General features: G+C 34.6%; 5 protein-coding genes and 4 non-coding genes across 9 annotated transcripts; 6 read left to right on the forward strand and 3 right to left on the reverse strand.

Annotated features, from left to right (window-relative positions):
* Positions 1-202: 202 nt before the first annotated feature.
* Positions 203-14,871, reverse strand: NAEGRDRAFT_56792 (uncharacterized protein; the record flags this gene model as incomplete). Its single annotated transcript, XM_002682005.1, has 1 exon — positions 203-14,871. One exon carries the CDS (start codon positions 14,869-14,871, stop codon positions 223-225), a length of 14,649 nt encoding a protein of 4,882 aa, XP_002682051.1. The 3' UTR covers positions 203-222.
* Positions 14,872-15,066: 195 nt separating this feature from the next.
* Positions 15,067-16,994, forward strand: NAEGRDRAFT_60247 (CoA hydratase/isomerase; the record flags this gene model as incomplete). Its single annotated transcript, XM_002681863.1, has 2 exons — positions 15,067-15,090; positions 16,248-16,994. 2 exons carry the CDS (start codon positions 15,067-15,069, stop codon positions 16,992-16,994), a joined length of 771 nt encoding a protein of 256 aa, XP_002681909.1.
* Positions 16,995-17,155: 161 nt separating this feature from the next.
* On the forward strand, positions 17,156-17,851 carry NAEGRDRAFT_62582 (uncharacterized protein; the record flags this gene model as incomplete). Its single annotated transcript, XM_002681864.1, has 1 exon — positions 17,156-17,851. One exon carries the CDS (start codon positions 17,156-17,158, stop codon positions 17,849-17,851), a length of 696 nt encoding a protein of 231 aa, XP_002681910.1.
* Positions 17,852-18,193: 342 nt separating this feature from the next.
* Positions 18,194-18,284, forward strand: NAEGRDRAFT_t36. The gene has a single exon. It is a non-coding gene; the product is annotated as a tRNA-Leu (tRNA).
* A 111-nt stretch (positions 18,285-18,395) lies between these two features.
* On the forward strand, positions 18,396-18,466 carry NAEGRDRAFT_t37. The gene has a single exon. It is a non-coding gene; the product is annotated as a tRNA-Gln (tRNA).
* Positions 18,467-19,016: 550 nt separating this feature from the next.
* On the forward strand, positions 19,017-19,087 carry NAEGRDRAFT_t38. The gene has a single exon. It is a non-coding gene; the product is annotated as a tRNA-Asp (tRNA).
* Positions 19,088-19,728: 641 nt separating this feature from the next.
* On the reverse strand, positions 19,729-20,214 carry NAEGRDRAFT_30249 (uncharacterized protein; the record flags this gene model as incomplete). Its single annotated transcript, XM_002682006.1, has 1 exon — positions 19,729-20,214. One exon carries the CDS (start codon positions 20,212-20,214, stop codon positions 19,729-19,731), a length of 486 nt encoding a protein of 161 aa, XP_002682052.1.
* Positions 20,215-20,739: 525 nt separating this feature from the next.
* NAEGRDRAFT_62584 (uncharacterized protein) lies at positions 20,740-22,377 on the reverse strand (the record flags this gene model as incomplete). Its single annotated transcript, XM_002682007.1, has 1 exon — positions 20,740-22,377. The coding sequence occupies one exon, from the start codon at positions 22,375-22,377 to the stop codon at positions 20,740-20,742; it is 1,638 nt and encodes a 545-aa protein (XP_002682053.1).
* Positions 22,378-22,511: 134 nt separating this feature from the next.
* Positions 22,512-22,592, forward strand: NAEGRDRAFT_t39. The gene has a single exon. It is a non-coding gene; the product is annotated as a tRNA-Ser (tRNA).
* The last annotated feature ends 33 nt before the right edge of the window (positions 22,593-22,625 follow it).

A 22,625-nucleotide genomic window follows, 5' to 3' on the forward strand; every position in this document is an offset into this window, starting at 1 on the left:
TCAGCTACTATTAATGAAAATTTTGGGTATTGAAAATATCAGCAAATGCTCAAAGATATTTTTTTTAAAGAATTTAATGAATTGTCTCATTTTGGAAAGGTAAAAAATCAATACGGGAATTGTTGAGAGGACCTTTTTTGGAGAATGGGTTTATTTTCGTTAGCCAATTGCTTTTTTGTTAATAATTAAATAGATTTTATATACAGATAAAAATGATTGGATTTATTTATTACTACTAATTTGCATACTTAAATGTCGATAAACTTCAAATAGATGGCATGTTTTGAATTCATCTGATAATTGTAGTAACCATTCATAATCGCCTAATTTGTTTCCTTCTTGTGATTTGGCTCCTATGGCAGGAGTGATTTCAAGCATTTGTTTGAGAGGAATTTCAGAATCGAGAGTTTCACTTGTAAAGTAGGAGAGAAGTAATTCTTTCATGGATGAAACTAGCATTGAACAATCGTCTGGAGAGAGGATATTCTTGAATTCATCGAGTTTTTGAACTAGCTCAGCAGGTAGAACCTTCTTGTACTTGTTGGCAATGGAGGAAGATTCAATAGAAGCACCTGGTGAGAGTTCATTCTCTAAGAGGGACCACAAGGATACCAAATGGCATAACTTGACATGGACAATGATAGTATAACTCTTGGCAAGTGTTTGCTTTGTTACTTTTGGATCTACTAGAAGAATATTTTGAAGGTAGTCAATAATTGACATCTTTTCAACTTCCTCCAAATTGTTGGAACCAGAGATTGCTTGTAAGAATGAAATACACTCTTCAATTTGTCTAATGCAAGATTGGAACAAATCGAGTGAAGTCTCTCCACCTCTTAACTCTGAAACTATAGCTTGTTTCATATCTGTTGGTAATTCAACTTGTTTAATCTTGGACTTGAGCTCAGAAACTGGTCCTCCTACTTGGCCAAATCCACTTGAATATCTAGTTTCGTTAAGGAAGGTGAAATTCTCCAATTCCAATTTGATTTTCGGTTTTCCAGAAAGGTACTTGTTAACAATAAATTGTTCCACTCTTTGATAGTCAAACTTGTAAGAATTTTGCTTGTTGGTATCTTGGTCGAGTTCTGAATCAGTAATGACAGGCATCACCTCTTCTTCAATATTAAAACTCACAAGATGATGTTTGCTAATGAAACGGCTAGAAATTTCAATTGGAGAAGATTCAGTGGACGTCTTGTTCAATAACTTGCCAGCTCTATCAATAATATCATTGTGCTTATCGACTAGGAATTGAATGAGAGCCAATGCACAAATTCCTTCATCTTGCTCATCTGGAATAGAGAAGGAAAGAGGTGTATCCTTACTCATACTAACATTCTTACACCATGCAGGCAGAGGTAAACATTGGTATCTTTCAATATATTTCCAACTGTGATTGAATGATTTAGCCCAACCATCAAAGATCTTTTCAATAGATGCCTTCTCAGCTCCAAGTTGGAAGTGAATTGGTGACAAGGAAAGTGATGACATGAATTCTGAAAAGACATCTCTAACAGTTCTTGTTCTAGCATAGTGACGATCGATTCTTCTCGAGAAGGTATTGGTTACCAATTTTTGCCATTTCACAACATGAGGAATATATCTTGTTGGATAGAGTAAATGTTCATTTCTAATAAAGAGGCTCAAAATTGGATACTTTCTTTCTGCCTTATCTGCAATAAAGTATGATTTGAATTGATCATAGGTAATTGGTGGCTTGATATTCCAAATTTGACTAATTGGATCAGAAAGTGGGAGAATAGGTTGTTTCAATTCTTGAGGTGCACCAGCTGAGGAAAAGAGTAGAATATTGGTTATTACATCATTGCCCTTCTTTTGGATGGAATCAAGTTGTTTGTAGTAGAGTTGATATTTCTTTGCAGCATTTTCTGTTATCATTGTTACACATCCATTGAAGTGAGTTTCCCATCCAGATCTTCCTGCCTTTGTAGAAATGTCACGACTTGTGTATGGAAGTTTTGGATTGGTTCGTTTCTTTGTCTCCAACTGCTTGGAAGAGTAACTAAAGAATTCCAAAATATTAAACAAGAGAACACTGGCTTTCTCTTCATTTTGTCCTCCCAACAATTCACACAGAATACTCCAATCGTTCTTGATATGCCCGAGTAAGAATTCATTGAGATTGTCAACACTTGACATGGTCTTGTGGAAAACTTGTCTGTATTCCTCTTCTCTTTCTGGGAAGATTGAATTACCAACCAGTAAGAGGGAATGAATAATAAGTCTGATAATTCTGAACGATACTGGAGAAATTTCTCTTACTGTTGCAGCCAAGTCTCTTTCCTTAAAATGCTCATAAACAGCATAGCCCGTAGGTGCAATATCCTCATCCTGTTTAATCTTGTCGTTGGAGAAGTGAGGAACATGGTCAAATCCACCAATAGGTAATCCACACTCTGGACACATTGCAAATTCAGTTGGATATCCACAAGAATCGACTACATAAACATGGTTATTTGCACACTTGTACCAGGAGACAGTGCCATTATCAATTGTATTGATGACTTGTGTTCTGGCATCATCGGTAACACTTGGTAAGTATTTGTCTTTCAATGAAGATGGGTCGAACAATAAGAGCCACCAAAATTGATCTGTTACATAATTAGATAAGGCAACAGAACAAATGTGGTGAATAACGTGGACGAGTGTCAGATTTTCCAAAGTAGTATTCTCATTAAGGAAGAAGAAACTATCCTCATTGAATGCATTGGAGGCAAACTTGATGGTCATGTGTACTTCCTTATCATCCCTCAAGACATGTTTGAGAAGGAAATTCTTGAGTTTGGTAATATCGATTGGACATGACTGAGTATTGACTTCATCCTCGGAGGTTAAAATCTTGGTGAATTTGTCCTTGTTAGAATTTTCAGAACAATAGGACAAGTAGCACTTATCAACTACAGCAAGATAGCACAACTTCTTCAACGAATGAATATCTATTTGTTGTCCAGTATTGATGATTGCTTCTAGGGAGGCCTTGAGTTTGATAATAGACTCAGTCTTACTGTTGTAATCTCCTTGTTGTCTGAGACTCATAATCATGTCTACACAAGAGGCTAATTCTTCCAATCCATTCAACACGTGCATGAGTACATTTTGTGGAATATTGTCAGTGTACTTGAAACCTTGCAAGAGTGAAGAGACCCAAGGGAATTGTGGAGAAGCTCTAGAACGGAAAGTCTTGAGCAGGAATACTCTACCCTTTCTCTCAACAACTAATCTCAAAAGAACCATTTTGAGGAAGGAAAAGTTTGGTCTCTCAAATAAAGATAATAATTGACGAGCTATTGGGCTAGATGAAATAAAATCCCTAATGGAATCACCTCTCTCCACTACTAGAATCAGTCTCTTTGAGAAGGTAGACATGGCACATCGTATTGCTGCTAGTAAATGGACATCCTTGATAATGTCTTTCCAAGAGGCAACGTCAACAAAATTGTCAGAGACAGATTCTAAAAGTTTAGATAATTGTTCTTCTGGTATGTTTTGAAGCACGGACTCATAAATAGACAAGTAGCTGATGAGTGTGCTTTGATCCAGAGATTCTGTCTTTGGACTGAGTTCTACTTTGAAAATTTCCTTCAACTCTTCATTAACAAGTGGCTTGGTATTCTTATTGAGTAGGAGCTTTTTGAGAATGCTAACTTTGAGGTTTTGTGTTGCCTGCTTCATTAATTGATTGAATTTTTCATTCTCTCCCTTGATAAGACCCATCAGTGCTCCAACAAGAGGTTTTTCAATGTCATCCTCTTTTCCAATTCTCCTCACAAGGAATTTAGCTGTGAACATTTCAAAGAATCTAGTAATGTTGGTCTTTTTTCTACTTTCATCTGATTGGTTGGTTTTGTCGTTTTGAATATTATCTCCAATCTTGTTAACCAAATCTAAAAAGTATAATATCAAATCCAAACTACTTTGAGATGACAAACTCTTGGTTTTCATATTTTGCCATAAAATCATGGATATTTCCCTTACAATACCGAGAGGAATTGCAATTTCTTGGAGGTACTCCTTGTAGAATTGAAGTTTTTGCCATTTTTCATGAATGTATCCAATATTCTTCAACATTGAACTTCTTGGGCCACCTGTCAAGTTTATAGTAGTACTGTGAATGAGAGTGATGAGTACTTCTACTGGGCTCTTAATATCTGTCAGTGTTTTGACCCAAATATTTCTTCTCTGGTTTGCAACAGTAATATCATGAGAGGTTTCAATATTTCTTGGATCCAAGTTATGATAAATAACACTAAAGAGCAGCATGTCAATCTCTTCAATGGAAGATATTCTCAATGAAGGAACAAGAAGTTTTTGAAGGAACTTTCTCTGAAGAACAGACTTTGGGAAGGTTTCAAACAAGACATAATATGATTGAAGTCTTCTCTCCTGTCTCCAATAGAATGAAAGTATTTTAGCAATATTTGATCCTTCAGAAGGGTCTGCATCTAACATCTTTTTGATAATCTCATATTGTACCTCATTAGTTAACACTGTACACTGAACACCACAGATACACATGTAATCATAGAGGAAAAATTCAGAATATTCTCTTGGCAAGTTGTTCATGAAAGGATAGATCATGTCAATATGCTTTTGTAAGGCCTCATAAACTCCCAATCTAGAACTTTCACATACACTTCTCCAGCTATGTAGATTTCTACAAACTTCGTAACTGAAAGGATATCTTGCTTGGAAAATTCTATTGTTATTACCATCACTCTTGACTTCTATTGGTTTCCATCTGAGTAGCTCAGCCATCGAAGATATTGTCTGTTCATTTCGTGTTAACATGTGATTCACTGAAGGTCTCTTCAGGTCATCCAAAAGTTTAATCCACAAGTTTGTGCCTTCAGTTCTGTTGGTACTCTTGTATTCAAAGAAGAGTCTCAAATTGTCGTTTCTATCAATTTCAGCCAAAAGGAATGTAAATGATTTGATTAATATTCTCTCGACACAGTATTGAATAGCTGAGTGGTATGTATTCACAACAAGGAAGTATTCGTTAATGTGGTTGGCTACATAGGTTGAGTAGAAGTTAATTTGATTTTGAGAAAAGTAGTCATGACAAATCTCCAAAACCTTCTTGTTAATAACTTTCCAACATTCATCAGAATCAATGAGTTCGTTTGTTCTTGAAATTAAAAGAGTAATGTCATTAATTTTGGTATTGAATTTTCTTAGCATTGCCAGAGAGGTACGGAAGTTACTCTTAATAACTTGTCTCACATTAGTAGTTTGAATTTGTTCGGTGAATGGTCTGTTCAAAATTTCATAAATTGTAGTTTCTGTTGGTCTTATTTCATCAATAAATGCAAACTTCCATGGAATGTCAAATTCAATCAAGTGCTGACTGTTAATTGATTTTCCTGGAACAACATTGATTAAGAGTAAAATGTTCTTTCCGACACTCTCACTAGGTGAGATACACTTTCTGTGCTTTTGGATTATAAACTTGGTTTGGTTCAAAAGGTCCAAATTCATATTTTCACATTGCAAAACAAGCAAGTGTTGTCCATTTGCTGAGGTAATTTTCTTTCCAAAGAATTGTTTTACAAGCTCTATTAATTCCATCTCTGATTTGAGCTCAGCCATAGAAACAACAGAATGGTATTCTATGCTTGCTCCAATCTCTCTGGATGCCTGAATCAAGTTATCAATATTAATAGATACAGATGAATAGGTAAGTAAACAAAGTTGGAAATATCCATAATAAATTAAGGAATTTGAAGACAGACCATTTTGAGATTGCTCTTGCAAAGAACCGAGCAAGAAATGAAGTAAATGAGGAAGGTCTCTGTGCTCTTGCTTTTCAAAATATGTTTTCAGATATTCCCTTGTTCTACTATTGTTGATAGAGGACATTCTAACCACAGCATCTGCAGTTGTAATCCACAATAGAGCATTCTTACAAATATCCAACAAGTAGTCATGGAGAGAAGGATCCTCAATTTGCTTGGTATCTAGTGATAAAACAAGCGATTGAAGGAGTGATTTGTGAGTATTAACAAATGGTTTTTCATCATCACCAAAGGTTGTCTTGACCCACGATTGCAATCTACTGCACAAGTTCTTTACATTAACAGAGGCAGATTTGTCAAAGAGATCATCTCTGTGAAGTGTTTGCTTCTCAAATCTGTTGAGGAGTGGCTTGGCAAGTCGTGAGTAGGCATCGTCCTGATCCACAATAACAATAACTCTAAAGTTCTTGTGAACAGAACAAATTCTACTGTATGTACCAAGTGAAATACCAACCACTCTATTCTCATCATACTCTATGTATTGCAAATTGAACAAGTCGTAGAGACTTTCATATAATTGTTCACAATTTACCAAGACTACTGTTTTACCAGTTGACATGGCATTCTTAATTCTTTGAATATCCATACAAACCTGAAGTTCTTTAGTACTGTTAGGGAAGTTTGGACCAAAGACAACTTCTGCTTTATCATATGCAAGTAATTGTTTAAATTCTGAGAAGAGAATAGAGAGGGCAGCATTATTCTTTGTGAGTAGCATTAAATGTCTTGCCTTGGTATCGTTCAAATTTTCAGAAATATAATCCAACTTTGACTTCCTATTGCTGATAATATTCATACCAACACAGGAGAAGAAGATATTCAAAACTCGAAGGAACTCTTCATTATTTGATCCTCCAAAGTTTCTGGCAAGAGCATCTGTGAGTAGCTCTGGTGAGAGTGTACCGTCAAAGTTTCTGTTAATAAACTTGACAGTGTGGTAAAAATCTCTCAATCCGAAAAAGTCCTTTCTTTGTTGACCATTATATACATCATGGTAAGCCTTGGCCAAAGAATAGAGAGTACTGTCTAAATGCACAGAATTTACAATACCAGACAAGGTAGTTTTGAGTTCAAATGTTGAAGGTGAAGGTCTGGTCAAATAGACTGCTCTATTGATAAGGTTAGGATCCAATGTCCAGTTAGAAAGACCAATCACAGAGACAGAGCAATCCTCTTCCAATTCCTTATTGACAACTTTGAGTGGATGGGAAGAACTATGTTCTAACAAGCCAACCTCGTTCAATAAAACTATGGCAATAGAATTTGGAGAATTCTTCTGATATCTCTTGGCAGATTCAAAGCAACTCTTGACGCTCTCAGGTGTGGAAATTTGTGAACATTGATAAGTGAATATTTCAAGAGAAGGCAATGAGCGTAAAAAACTATTGACACTGGCTGTTCCATTGAGATTAGTGCTCAAAATCTCTAAACTCAATGACTTGGAAGAGCCACTCTTGCCATTGATGAATATTGGAATCCTATTCAGTACACAAACAAGGGTCATGAAAATATTTTCTCGCAGAGCATGATTAAGTGCCACTCCCTTTGGAATGTTCAAGTGCATCGTGTAGTATCTTTGTTCTTCTGTGAGAGTATTGATAAAGTCACCCTTTTGATAGGAAAAGTAGGAAGCAATTTTGCTTCTTGAAGAGGTGAATAAATCTTCCAACTCCTTCACAAATTCATCACGCTTGGAACTCAATCTGTGGTAATAACAATGTCCAAGAGAAAGTATGATAGAGTTCTTGATAATAAAGTTTGATTCCTCTAGGAAAAAGGTAGGATCAATACCATTTCTCTTTGAGAGTGATTGATAAAAGCTCTTGAATAAGTTAATGCAACGTTTAACATCTCTCAGATTCACAGCACTTCTTTCCATATAAACCTTTCTAATGAATGATTGAGAGGCAAATATGAGCTCTGTAAAGCAATCAAAGAAGAGTCCAGACTTTCCGATATCCTCAACATTGATTTCCATGAGTAGAATGGCTCTAATGTATAACTGTTCAATAATAGGATTCAAAGAGCCAAAGTTAAATACATGATCCAAAATAGAGACAGGCATTGGATATACCTTATAGATAAGACATTGTGAAAAAACTTGAATATCCAAACCTGTGGTTCTTTGGAGGGCTCTAATATTGTCTTTCAAAATATCAGATTTTTGACCAGAGGAACCATATTCAATGTCTGTTCCAGCATATCTTCTCAGTCTGTATGGATTACAGGAGGCAACAATCTTCAAATTTCTAGGTAGCACCTTATTATGAACACAATTGTCACAAATTAATTCTTTAAATAATCCTAAATTATTAGAGGTGTTTACCTTGTCAAAGAAGGCTATAATCTCCTTCTTTGGATTGAGTCTGGCTTCTGCAATGAGCGGATTCAACCAATTCAAAATATCATTAGATGTGTGACCTTCATTCACAGCAAATCTCTTCAACTTTATACCAAGAACAGAGCACAAGTATTTGGTTAGTTCTGATTTACCAACACCACTATCACCACAAAGAATTGTAGGTAAATTGTATTTCATCTTGTGATAAATCATCAATACCTTGCTCAAATTATCTACAGTGAGAACGTAATTATTGCTGATTTTCTTTTCATTGGTTTCATCCTGTTTCAAGCCAGCAACATTTCTAATAATTTCTTGAGCCCTATCATGAGATAAATCTCTTGGGGTCTCCAAGTCTATACCATTACATGAAAGAGAGTATTTTAACTCTTCATTAAGTTCGAGCTTGTCAGTATTGATACCAATAAGATCAATTCCTGTTATTTCATTAATGTTACTTCTATAGAAAACAACTAGAGGATGTTGAGATGCTTGCTCCTCCCACTTGCTTAATCTATGTTCAAACATTTCGACATATTGGAGAAGTAAAATCTCAGTGTATGGTTTTCCTTCATACTTCTTAGCAAGCGAAATAATAAAGTCCTTTTCAACAGAAATAGCTGTTAAATCCCTTGCTGACTTGATCATTAAATCAATCATGGCGTGTTTGAATAATTGCATGCTTCCTTCCATAACACAATTTTTAAAGCAAACATATCTAGAAGTGCTCAAAAATTGCCCATACAAGAATCGTACAAAATTGTTCACCACAGAGAAGGAGGCATTGTCAGGTTTGAATCCAGTGTACTTGCACAACAGCTTGAAGCAAGCTTTCAGACTCAAGTCTGGTGCCTTTACAGGATCAAAATCTGGTACGCTAGGAGCTGCATTCTTGAATACATTCTCCTCGAAGGCTTTCAAAAATTTACAAACATATTGTACCTTATTATCATCTGTGCACATAATATCAATACTATCATCTTCCATGTTAATAAGTTCATAGTTTACCAATTCCAGACTTGATTCATCTGTAGTTATTTCTTCAATTGGCAAAGCAGTGCAAAAGTAAACAAATTCACTCAAAATTGGCACACAAAGACTATTTGGAATCTCGATATAGAATTGGATATTTGGAACAATATGGAAAACACTTGCAGTTTCTCTGTCTCTAACACAACCAAGATAGAACAATTCAAATAACAAGGAATTCATGTGCTTTGGTATTATGTTACAGAGAGCAAGATGGAAAGCAATTTCTTTTCCTTGATTTTGATTTGTTGTTTTCCAGAGTAGGCCAACTATTTCTTTCACTGTTGAATCTTCTAATACAGTTACTCTACTGTATTTCTTCTTATTCAAATAGATATCCTTCAGGATAAATCTAGACTTTCCTGCACCAGTTCTATTGGAGGTAACACATTTGACATTGGATCCTTGGTATGATTTCATTATATTTACAATATACTTCTTTGGAAGAGTTTTGAAGGACTTGTCAACATAGTTTGAAAATTCCAACAAGAGACGAGCATTGTTGTTATCTGAACCACCAATAAGAACTAGTTTTCCAGTATTTTCCTTTTTAGAGAGGGATGAAAGAATTTCCTGTATCTTGAGAAGCATTTTAGATTGAACAATGTATGGAAGTTCTTGAATATTGGCAATGCAATACATGTTATCACGCTTTTCTTTCACCTTGGAGTTTAACCATCTATTCAAAATCAACTCGATATCCTCCATATCAGTGCTAAAAGAGTTGCACAGCAAAACTTCCTCACTCAAAGGAAGTCTTCCACGTAGTGAGTATAAGGAAATGATAGCATCCATAACTTCCTTCTCCTTTTGAAGTTTGATAATCTTGAAAACTCCATCAAATGTATTTAACGAATATTTAGATTGGACATTGGTTGGCAATTCATACTGCGATTTTCTATAAGAATTTTCTCTTCTAGAAAAGATGCTTTCAATAAAGGAGCATAACTTTCTCATCTTCTCTTCAGCTGCACAATCGGTAACAAAGTCCAAATTGAGAACGGTAATGCAGTTTTCAATGTCAGACAGCTCTAGGTTATGATCACCAAGTTTAAGAATGGATAACAAATCATAGATGGATGATCTCTCAGAATCTTGTTGATATTTCTTAAGTAATTCGTAGACTCTCAAAGATTCCTTTGCTCTAAAAAGATTCATATAGTAATTTCCATTCCTCGAGTTCTCTGTTATCTTCTTCCATTTTTCTAATTTTTCTAGTAATTCAGCATGATACTTTTGAATATATTCAGGAGAACACTCTGAAGCTCTTATGGCCTTGAAGTAGTTTTCTTGGAATTCAAAGTGAGCTTGTTTGCATAAATCCAGCAAGGATGCCTTGATATCCAACATTAGAGTAATACATCTTACAAAAAGATTAATCCTAGAATTAACATCATCCAACGTTTTGATATTGTCTGGTATTTCGCTCAACATTAACTTATTTCTCAACTCTACAAGTCCATCAATAGTCATAACCTGTTGTTGTAAACTTAATCTTCTTATTTGGGAGGTATTCATAATTGGATGTGATGGCATAATCTTACATAGAATGACACTAGGATCAGCCAAATTAAATTCATACTGTCCTCTTTCTGTAATAGCTGCAAGATCGTAGAGAGCCTGAACACCTCCACTTCTTGTTTTCTCTTCAAACATGCTGAGGAGAAGTGTGAAATTCTTCTTCAAGTTACTCAACTGAGACAAGTCATCATTACTAATTTCCAACTTGGTCATTGAATTCTTAAAATTTTCCAAGCTAATAAAATTAATATTTGCATGGTCAACTTGATTCGAATAGATAAAGTCAGAAATACAATCCCTGACAACCACCAAACTTTTCAAGGATTGTAAAATCTTTACCGAGTCAGTATAACTCTTACAAATCTCTACAAGGTTATCAAATTCAGAATTGGATTTGTAATTTAATAGCCAGTCTATAATAGAAAATCCTGTACTATCACATAGTAATTTCATGAAGGAAAGTTGATTATCGTTAAATCCTTTAAAAAATCTAGTAAACAAGAGTAGGTTAAAGTTACTCTTTTGGTCTTCAAACATTGCCAATGTTTGGCTTTCAAGCATACTTTGTTGATTGAGAGTGTTGGACTCTTTCTTTAATTGAATATAATCAGTGTCTTTCTTTAAATCAATAGTAAAGTACGGCTCAAAATGTTCAACTAATAAGAGAAGAGAAGGTAAATAGGATCTATAGAGATTAATCTTTTCGAAGCTATTGATAATATTCAACCTCTTGGATACCCATTCAAGATCTTCCTTGTTAGGAGTTCTATCTGACGATTTTCCATTAAAGGTCATTCTCACACTCAGCAACTCTTCTTGATATTGGACATTAGTGCTGGATAGTAAACTGTCAACTCTATTCTCATATCTACACTTTCTCAGGATTGAATAAAACTCGTTCAATTTGATTGAGAGAGAATCGATTGACTTGTAAAATCCCAGCCACTTATTCTTTACATCTGGAACCAACTTATTCTTGATAGAATCGATGGTGTGTTTTTCATTATTGGAAGCTTTTGTGTAGAGATCCCTCCACAAAACAAGGAAAAACTCTGAGGTTCTCAACTCGTAGAAGAAAGCCAACTCTTCAAATCCAAATGGAATGAGCTCGGATACTTGCTTTTGAATCTTTTTAAATACCATTTCTCCCATATTTCTTCTAATTTTGATGATGGTATCTAACACTAGACTAGTATCAAAAAAGTTTGGATCATCAGCAAACATGGTCAAGAAATTCTGGGCTGCATCAAGAGTAGTCTTGAAAGAAAGCAACTCTTGTCTCAATTGTTTTACATGAGATTCATTGAATCCAACATCTCCCATCAAGTATACCAATTTCATGAACTGAGCTTCGTGTTTCAAGACCATGTGAAGAGTTGATATGGTGCATGTCTTGTCCAATAATTGGAACACAAGTTTGAAGTAAATGTCCATCAGGGCGGAAACTTCTGTTTGGATCTTGGTAAAGTTCTCATTGCCCGAATTCTTTTCAGTATTCTTGATAAACTTGAAAAAGTGGTAGCACAGAGGATTTTTAACGATGGTCTCATAGCTTTGTTGTAAGTTAGAAGACAATAGCAATGTCTTTAGGAAAACCAAACTAATGTCCTCATCTACAACATGAGTAATAATCTCGAACAGTAGGACGGCCTCCTTGCTGGTTGCACTCTGAGTGATGAATTGGCAACACTTATCAATAATGTAACTCTTCAGAGTGTTGGAAAACATGCTTCCCTTGAATCTTCCCATAAATTCTATATATTCAAAAGCAGAGAGGGAAACAAAGAATGGTGTCAACATTAATTCGTCAAGCAAGACATGTACATATTCCTTCAAAAAGTTTAACTTGACCAATCTATCAATAAAGAGTAGGAAATTCTCTAACTTCATTGTGTTCTGTTGACTTTGAAGAAGGAACAAGAGTGAGGTGGAATTTCTTTTTGATTGGCTGCTGGTGACTTCTTTAGAATCACTTGACTCCACAATTCTGATGTTGTGGGTAAAGATGTGAATGAGCCAACGTTTTGTTCCATCAAATAATCTGAAGTATCCTTGGATTGAATTGGCTTGATTGATGTTCATTTGAATATTTTCTAATAGATTGGCAATCTCATTCAAATCATTTTCGGTATTGATTTCTGCAACCACTGGAGATTGAATCATACAATAAATAATCTCTTCATTTGGGAGCAAGTTACACATTTGAAATATGGTATCCAAGTCTCTTCTAGTGTTAACCAAATCTGAATTAAAGCTCTGAAGTTGATACCTGTTATTGAGTTCCTTGATCTTTTTCTTTAAACATTGAAAAACTGTTGATCTGATCTTTTGTGAATTGTCATGATAAATTAATGAATGGTCCTTCATCTTCTTTATCAATGCCAAGAGAGATTGGAAGCTTGGAGCATTTGAAATTAATCTTTGAATATCTAGAGAAATTTTCTTTTCCTTCTCTGAATTAAAAATTTCCTTCTCAAAAACTTCATTCATTTGCTCAATATTTTCACAACTTGTATAGTCAATCATGTTTTCAGAGGAATTCTTTTCAGAGCTGAATAATTCTTCGTCAGATGAAGAGTTTGAATCAGATGTTACAACATCTTCCTCTAGAATAGGTTTTGATTTGACTTTTGGAAGTTGTTTTGGAGAAGCTGTAATCATTCTATCCCTTGAACGAGCATCCTTCTCAGAGGGAGAACTTGGTGGAGTATTTGGCGATTGATATCCAGTCGTGTTATTATTGTTATTGGAAGGAAATGGATGAAATTGATTTCCAGCCACTGTAGTTGGTGTATTAGATCCAAAATATCCACTATAATCCTCCATAGATGTACTAGTTGTGTTGGTAGAGATGGATCCAGTTGTGGAAATTTCAATTTCCTCCTCACTTGTTGTGTAAATAAATGGAATATTCATATCTAGGTTATGAGTGAAAGAACCCTTAAATGATCCACTACTACTCGTTGATGAGAACATTTTGATTGGAAGTGTCGATTGTTGATGGCCACTGTGCAATAAGCTGTCTCCAAAAATACCCTCTCCACTGTGTTGCATTCCCTGTGATGATGTTGGGAATATAAATCCACTATTGTCACTGTCCAATAAATCTTCCATCGATTGTTCAATAGAGGAGAGTAAATCCTCAGCAATAATGGTATCTTTCTTTTCTGAATTATTGTCAAGTGATTTTTGCTTCATTTTGTGACGTTTCACAACAGAAGGAGCAAGAGCAAATGTTGGAGATTCTAGAGATGGATACTCTTCCTCATCATAGAATTCATCATATCGATCATGATGATTCTCATCGAGGAGAGAAAATGAATTGATAGAATTTGTGGTTGTCTGATTCAATAATGGATTATTTGCTGTGAAAGACAAGGAAGAAGAACTCGAGCCACTTTTTCTCAATTTTTTCTTTCTCTCACTTGAAAAGGTTCCTCCTCCACTGCCACTAACATTGATAAGACCATCATCTGATAAAGTATCCTTCCTGAATGCAGGTGGAGAATGTGGTGACTTGATGGATTCATTCTCTCCCAATTGAATGTTTGCTCTTCCTTGATTGATGGCAAGATTGGGTATTGCCTTATTGTTTGGACTTGAATTGTTACTACCACTGCTGCTGCTGCTACTAGAGTTATTACTATTGACAGAATTTGTGCTGTTATTATAACTGTTTTTGAAGGGTGTGTTGGTAGTGTTGGAGCTTGATGCTCCTTTTCCGAATTTTGAAAAGATGGTTTCATCATCATCGTCCAAAATTACTCCACTCTTTGAGATGCCTGAAGAACCAGAATTTGAAATGATAGATGAAGTATAATTGAATCTGGAAATGGAATAGATTGAGTTTTGAGAAGTGGTTGATTGTTTGTTGCTATTGTTTGGAGGTGTTGATGATGGTTTGGTTCCTGATGTTGGTAATGTTGGTGGAGGTGAATTGCTACTACTCGTGCTACTACCATTCGATGAATTGCCACTACTACTACTATTATTAGTAACTGATGAAGATTGTTGTTGATTATTACCAGTTGCTGCAAATCTATTGAAAAGTTGATTATTTACATGAGTTTGAATGGGAGTTGGGAGAGGTTTCTTTGTGGGAGTGGAAGGTAGAGCCGTTGCAGGAGGCTTTTTAGTATTACTATTGTTAAATTGATGCATGATTAATATTCGGATCAAGCAATCAATTAATATTGATTAATATTATTATTCTAATGAATACAGTGTTGATTAATGTACAGGAGAAGACTCGATTTGAGTATATTTACAATATATATCTACCACGAGTAGGAAATTTACTGTACAGTTCGATTGAGAGTTTCAATCAAAATTCGAGAGTTGATCAAGCAAGAAGATATGGAATCGGAAAAGGCTTTTTTTGTTGTTTGATGACCAACTAATAATAGAGGTCAAGAAGTGGTTTGAAACATATTGTTGTACAGTAACGGTATGATGGCTTCCATCATGACCTCAGATCCATGTATTTCAACTTTCCATCCATGTTAATATATTACAGCATCACTAACTTATTGGAAGGTGTCAAGGTTAAATATCATGTTGAAGATTATTCTCAATAAATTTATTAAAAACTTTGCAGGTTAAAAATATTCATTGTAAAATATCACTCAGCCAAGAAATATTTTAAATTTCGTTTGAAAAAAAAAACTTTTAAGTGCGAGCACCCCGTTGTTTTGACCACCACATAAAAATGTCATCTCAAATTGAAGTCGTTGACCAACTCCTCACCCAAGAACCAAAGGAAGAACTTAACTTGAACACTGCTATCAAGAGAGTCTTGAAGACTGCCTCTGCTAACAGATCTGTTGCTCGTGGTTTGAGAGAAGTCTGTAGAACTTTGGCTAAGGATAAGGCTCAATTGTGCGTCCTCGCTGACGACTGTGACAAGGATCAATACAAGAAGTTGATCAAGGCTTTCTGTGCCTACAAGAAGGTTGATCTCTTGGAAGTCCCATCTAAGAGACAATTGGGTGAATGGGTTGGTCTTGCTAAGTATGATAAGCAAATGAGAACCAGAAGAGTCCAAAAGTGTGCTGTTGCCGTCATTACTGATTTGAGCGGTTTCGGTGAAGAACAAGATGAAGCTTTGAACTTTGTCTTGAAGCATTTGGGCAAGTCTGATTAAATTTGCATCATATGAACGAATAAAATTTAAAATTTATTTAAAAAGTAATTTTGAATGTGTTAATATTTTAATGTTGTGAAAAGATAGCTTACCATACCACTTGAAAGATGGTATGATTTTTGGTGAATTATCACTTGCAAGTTGTGACTTCAATCAAGGAATAACGGAAAAGGTTGAAGCCACAAAGAGAAATTAAAATTACAAAAAAATGTCCTTCATCATTAAACCAACCCGTATCTTGTCAAACTCTTTGAGATCAAAGAAGATTTGCTCTCCTCTTTTCCAACAACAACAAATCATCACTAGACAACAATACAATTTTTCATCATGTCTTCGTTCTATGCAACAACAAATCACTTATCCAACCAATCTTGAAAATATTCTCTTTGAAAAGAAGGATTCCGGAGTTGCCATCATCACTTTGAACAGACCAAAAGCTTTGAATGCATTGTGTAAACAACTTGTTCAAGAATTGGGACAAGTTGTCTCCTTGTGCGAAAAGGATCCATCTGTTAGAGTAATGATCATTACAGGAAGTCAAAAGGCTTTTGCTGCTGGAGCTGACATTAAGGAAATGAGCACCATGACTGCTATGCAAGTTTATAATGAAAATTTATTTGGAGAACTTGATGCTGTTTCTAAAGCTAGAAAGCCAGTTATTGCTGCTGTTAATGGATTTGCTTTGGGTGGTGGATGTGAACTTGCCATGATGTGTGACTTTATTGTTGCTGGTGAAAATGCCAAGTTTGGTCAACCAGAAATTAAGCTTGGTACTATTCCAGGTATTGGTGGTACTCAAAGACTTACTAAAGCTATTGGTAAGGCAAAGGCTATGGAATGGAATTTGACTGGAGATCTCCATGATGCTGTTGAAGCTGAAAAGGCTGGTTTAGTTTCTCGTATTGTCAAGACTGAACAACTCCTTGAAGAAACTCTCAAGATTGCTGAAAAGATTGCTTCATACAGTCAACCTATTGCTGCATTGGCTAAGGAATGTGTTAATAAGGCTCATGAAACTGGTTTGCAAGAAGGTTTAGTTTTCGAAAGAAGAGTTTTCATGTCCACTTTTGCTTCAAAGGATCAAAAGGAAGGTATGAGTGCTTTTGCTGAAAAGAGAACTCCAAAGTTTGTTGATGAATAAATTTCCAAGTTGTGTGAAATCTCTCAATTTATCTCTCTGAGTTTATAAAATGGAAACAAATTGTAATAAAGATATTTCACACGAGTCCTCAATGAGGACTGTAAAGTAAGGCGCGCAATTTCTGCAATTCCACAAACGCTTAATCAAAGTAGAAGAAAAAAATGATCAAACCAATTAATATTGCACTATATTGTTTTCTAGCAATATTGCTAATGGTTATCAATCATTCACTTGCTCTCATTACTCCTCGTGTTACTCTTCCGAGAATGGTGAGCACAAAGCAAGGAGAGGAATCATGTTGTTTACCTCGAAAGATTTCCCTTCAGGGCTCTATTTTCCAAGTAAGCTATGAAGGAAATATGACCAATACCTTCTTTGGTACATGGATACTCAATAATGATCTTGATAATGGAAAGGCAAGATCTGATTTGGTGTCCTCCAACTCGGGACCGAATGTCACCACAGTATCATATAGAAATGGGCAAAATACTTTTACCTATACCTACATTCCAGGTCAAACATGTTATTGTGTTAAAATAATCAATGCAGATTGGAATAGAAACTATTGCACAAGTAGTGGAAGACTTTTGGAACAATCGAATGTCGGATTCAATAAGGCAAACAAGTATGGCTTTGAGAATGTTGTGGCTGGAAACAAGTATATTGACGCTAGTTATTATTGGACTATACCAGTTGATCAAAAGACATGTATCTTCGTGAGTAATGTTGAAGCAATTGCGCAATCAATTGGAACTTTCTCAAAGAATACTCAATTCTATGGAGCCAGTTATCAAGTAGATCCAAAACTATTTGTTATTCCACAATATTGTCCACCAGAAAGTCAATGTCCACTTTAACAATAAAACTATGTTTATCATTTTATGATCAATAAATATCAGTGGTGATAATAGACTTGTTGAATCACTCCTACATTGAACCCAAGATTCGTATAGAACTCTTGCCTTCACTGTTCATACAGTCAAAGACTGTAGCGGGATTGTCGCCATATTCCTGGCAGGCTTCCTGTCTTGTCAATTTAAAAGAATGTGAAATATTTGAATGTGCCGTTTCAATGAAGTTATAGATTTGCCTTGTAGGATTGAACCTCATAATCTTGATTCAGAAGCAATAAGCGATTCATTATTAAATTGGTAAGAAGGAAATAACTGAAAAATGATTTTGTTTTCCTTAAATTCAATGGTGAGTTGGTCGAGTGGTCTAAGACGACACGTTAAGGTATGATTAATACCGTGTTCCGCAAGGGCGTGGGTTCAAATCCCACACTCATCAGTTTTTTAGATTCACCTTTTTCATCCCTTAATGGAAAGGTGAAAAACAAGCAAATAATTGTGTTCACTAATACTTTGGTTATAAAACAATGACAAGTTTAATGAATGTGCTCGTCTCGTGGTGTAATGGTAGCATAGTGGACTTTGAATCCATTGACGGAGGTTCGATTCCTCCCGAGACGGTAACGTGGCGAGCCATGAAATTTTTATGTATATTTTTATTTATATTAATGACAATTTGGATTTCTAAAGTAAGAGTTGCTTCAAAGAGATGGAACTGTGCTGACTTGACAATTACACCATCATATTTCAATAAAGAGTTGAACTGTTGCATCTTTTTTTTCCATAAGAGAAGATTATGGATTGTCCACATGGATATTAAATGTTCTTGTAAGCATAAGAATTAAAGATAATTAATTCTGTTACGAGAGCACAAAAGAAGTTTTCAAAGTATCTAAATTATATTTGATTTTATTTACAATTAGATTCAATAATTTCAAAGATTTATATGAATTTTCCATCATGATATTCTTCAAAAGCATGTTCGATTTCCTCTCTAGTATTCATAACAAAAGGTTCACATGTACAAAATCAAAAGTTGATCTTCTGAAGTTTCAGAAAAGAGAAATCTGCCTTGAGTCAAGACTCTACTTCCCTCAATGACATATACGGATACAACATTTTCAAATCCCTTCTTCGCCAAATCATTACATTAAATCATAGTCATATGAAATCGGGTGTGGTATAGTGGTAGCATTCCAGACTGTCACTCTGGCGACCCGGGTTCAATTCCCGGCACTCGAGATAAATTTTTGATAATATCCCAATGTTTGAGTTTTACTTTTTTCATCATAGGAGGAATGAAATGCAATCTAGCTATTTATCAATTTTCAAAGTTTCATCTCTTAAAACCATCGAGAAAATAATCAAAGATTTGACACTCTCCATTTTTCAAAAAAAAATTCCTTTTGAAAAAGTTCCAAGTTCCTTGCCTATCTTTCAAATTATTTCCGCTTATCAATCAAACTCGAAACAATTCTATTGGTTGATTCACCACCAATCTTTCAAAATTGTCTCCTTTCTGCACCCAAATTGCAACAAGTCCACTTCAAAATAAATATAAATATTTCCATTGTGTTCTAAACTTTTGAAAAACAACAACAAAACAAATATCTAAACAACTAAACAACTCAAAACAAAATGATGCTTAATTGCCAATTCAGTGATGAAATTATCAAAACCTATGAAGAAATGAGAATGGGAAAGGGTTCTAATAAGGATAAAAAGTTTCTAGTATTGAAAATGCAAGAAAGTTCCATTCAAATAGATCATGATTTGAGTCAACTCTCTTCATTGGATGAATTGACTTCAAATCTCCCAGATCCCTAATTAATCAAAATCCTTTCAATTTCCAATCTTATATGTAAATAATAATAAATATGCATTTAATTATGTTGTGGAGTAACATTTTGATAAGCAACAGCTTCAATTTCAACAACACCACCCTTTGGCAAAGCCTTAACAGCAAAAGTAGCTCTTGCAGGCTTATTATTTGGGAAATATGATTCATAAATCTTATTGACAACTTCAAAGTGAGCCATATCAGTCAAAAGAATAGTAGTCTTCAAAACATTATCCATTGAACTACCAGCATCTTCCAAAATAGCAGACATATTCTTCAAAGCTTGATGACATTGAGCATCGAGACCTTCAGCCAAAGCACCAGTCTTTGGATCAAGACCAAGTTGTCCACTAACAAAAACAAGTCTTTCATTGAGAATGGTAGCTTGACTGTATGGTCCAATAGCCTTTGGTCCTCTTTCAGTGTTGAACAATTTGTGAGAATTGTTAGTTGGTGGACAAGTTGGAGTGAGACAAATGTTTTGACATGTTGAGAAACATTGAATAGCAGCTGGAGTATTCTTTCTCATCAATGAAAGAAGAGAAGAAGCCTTCTTGGTGGTGGTGGAACGAACAGATCTGATCATTTTCTTTAAATATATTATTATAATAATAACATTATCATCATTCATTAAATCACATCATCATTATTGTATTCATCATCATTCCGAAATAATTATTGTTGTTGATCAACAACATCATCAATGTCCAATTATAATAGTAATTCGCATAAATTGCCAATGTGTTGAGTGTTCAAGAAGTAACAACACAACACCATCATCATCAAGAAATAATAAAAATGTTAAGCTTGTTGTTGTGCACAAAGAAAAACAAACCTTTTAAAATATTTTTTTTTGATATAATTTTTGTAGTTCTATTTCAACAACATCTACAAGGTTAATAAGTTCATGATCAAGCTATCTTAATTATCATTTCACAAATACTATTCGAAACAAGTAATGTCTCATCTTTCTAAACCAAATGAGATTTGAATCTAGATTACTTGTTAGATGATTTGAGGAGTCTCCACTGAGTATCAAAATTTGAGAAGGTTGTTAAAACATGGATTGGTCATTTAGTTTGGTCAATTTGGGAAATAGTTTAAAATTTTCATGTTGTAGGGCACAATTCACTTTCAACAATTCCAAACTTTTAAAATTTTCTGGATTATTTGCAATGCAATTAATATTCGTAATGACAGGTTCATCCAAAGTCAATTTTGTCAATTGTTCTGTTTTCCCACATTCAGCAAATATTCTAATATCGTTACCCGAAAGTATACACCATTCCAAAGAAAGGTCAGTAATATTTGGAAGAAAACTGCAAGCCACAAGTACTTTCATATCTATTGAACAGTTTTCTAGCCTGAGACTTCTCAAATTGCATGCAAACTTATCCAGAGACCTAAAGTCAATTCCTGAAAAGTAAGCCAAATCCAAATAAATTAAATGTTTCAAAAATTTACAATTTTCCAAATTAAAAAAGGTTTTTTGTAAAGAATCAAAATCAAGTTTTAGAGTTGTCAGATTATCAAATATTGGCTTTCTTAGGAAGCTGTTGTCTGCAAAGTAATCAAATACCTTTAGTGTCTTGATGTTTAACATGGAATCATTGTCAAATAGTTCAATAAATGTTGGAGTGACATCTTTAAAATCATTAATCACCATAACGATAGAGTTTAAATTATTCGTGGTGGGATTGTTCATCACAATTTCGTAGAGTTTAACCTCATCTGTTCTGTTAAAGAAAAATTGAAAATTCGTTAGATTATTAAATATTGGTTTTTCAAAGAAGGAAGTTGACTGTTCAGTAATATAATTCATGCTAATGTCTAAACTGGTTAAATTTCTCAAACTTTCAACTTTCAGTAAATCTTCATCTCTTAAACAATTTCTTCCATAGTTGAGATCTTTCAGATTTTGAAATGTGGATAAAATTCTTGTGAAATATTGGGATATTCCCTGAGTAAATTCATTGAATTCAGGACTGCAAGAGTTCATATTTAAACTTGTCAATGATTCGGCAAACTTGCTAGTCAATATCAATTCGCATCCATCTTCCTCTAAAATATTACTAGAAATATCCAAAGCTGTCAAATTTTTCAAAACTTCACTAGAAGTAAGATGCTCCACTTGAAATCTCACTAAATTAATTGATTTCAACTCTAAAACTTGCAAATTACTCAAACTTGAGCTATTTGCAATGGATTTTACCAATTCTTCACCAAGTTTCACTTCATTCAAACGAAACCTCTTCAATTTTGGATAATTCCAAACAAAATGATCATCCTCATCCTCTTTTCTCTCATCCCCCCATCCAGATTCTATACAAATATTAAATTTCGAGTATGAAAAATCCAACTCTTCCACATTTTCAAATTCCTTCCTCGAATTTAATAATTTAAAACTTGAATCTTTCATGTAATGTGCCTTCACTGATCTAATTTTTAAATCTCTTATTTCCACTTGATCTTTTCTTTCAAAAGCAAACAATTCTTCATGTTGCTGATCATCATCAAAATAAATAAAAGTATTTAACATTTTCCGATTGTAGAATGAAATAGCTAAAGGAATATTCCGAGATTGTAAAAGCCACTGTTTGGACACAAGACTTGTCGAGTGGATAAGTGATGGCGTTGGAAGGAAGGAGAGAATTTCATACAGCTCATCATTATTGAATAGTTGTTGAGACATTTTTTAATCTATTGTATTTGTTACAAACCTTTCGAAAACAAAAAATCAACAGATTATTCAATTAATTACAAGGTCTAAAATAATTCACACATGATTTGTAATCATAAGTATTTATTATTTTAACTTGATGTGAAGCGGTCTTGACCGAGTGGTTAAGGTGATTGACTAGAAATCAATTGGGGCGACCCGCACAGGTTCGAATCCTGTAGTCCGCGAAATTTTACCTTTTTGTGATCTTAAAAATGAGT

This window comes from Naegleria gruberi (genome assembly GCF_000004985.1).
Source record: "Naegleria gruberi genomic scaffold NAEGRscaffold_4, whole genome shotgun sequence".
In the NCBI taxonomy this organism is placed as follows: Eukaryota; Heterolobosea; class Eutetramitea; order Acrasida; family Naegleriidae; genus Naegleria; species Naegleria gruberi.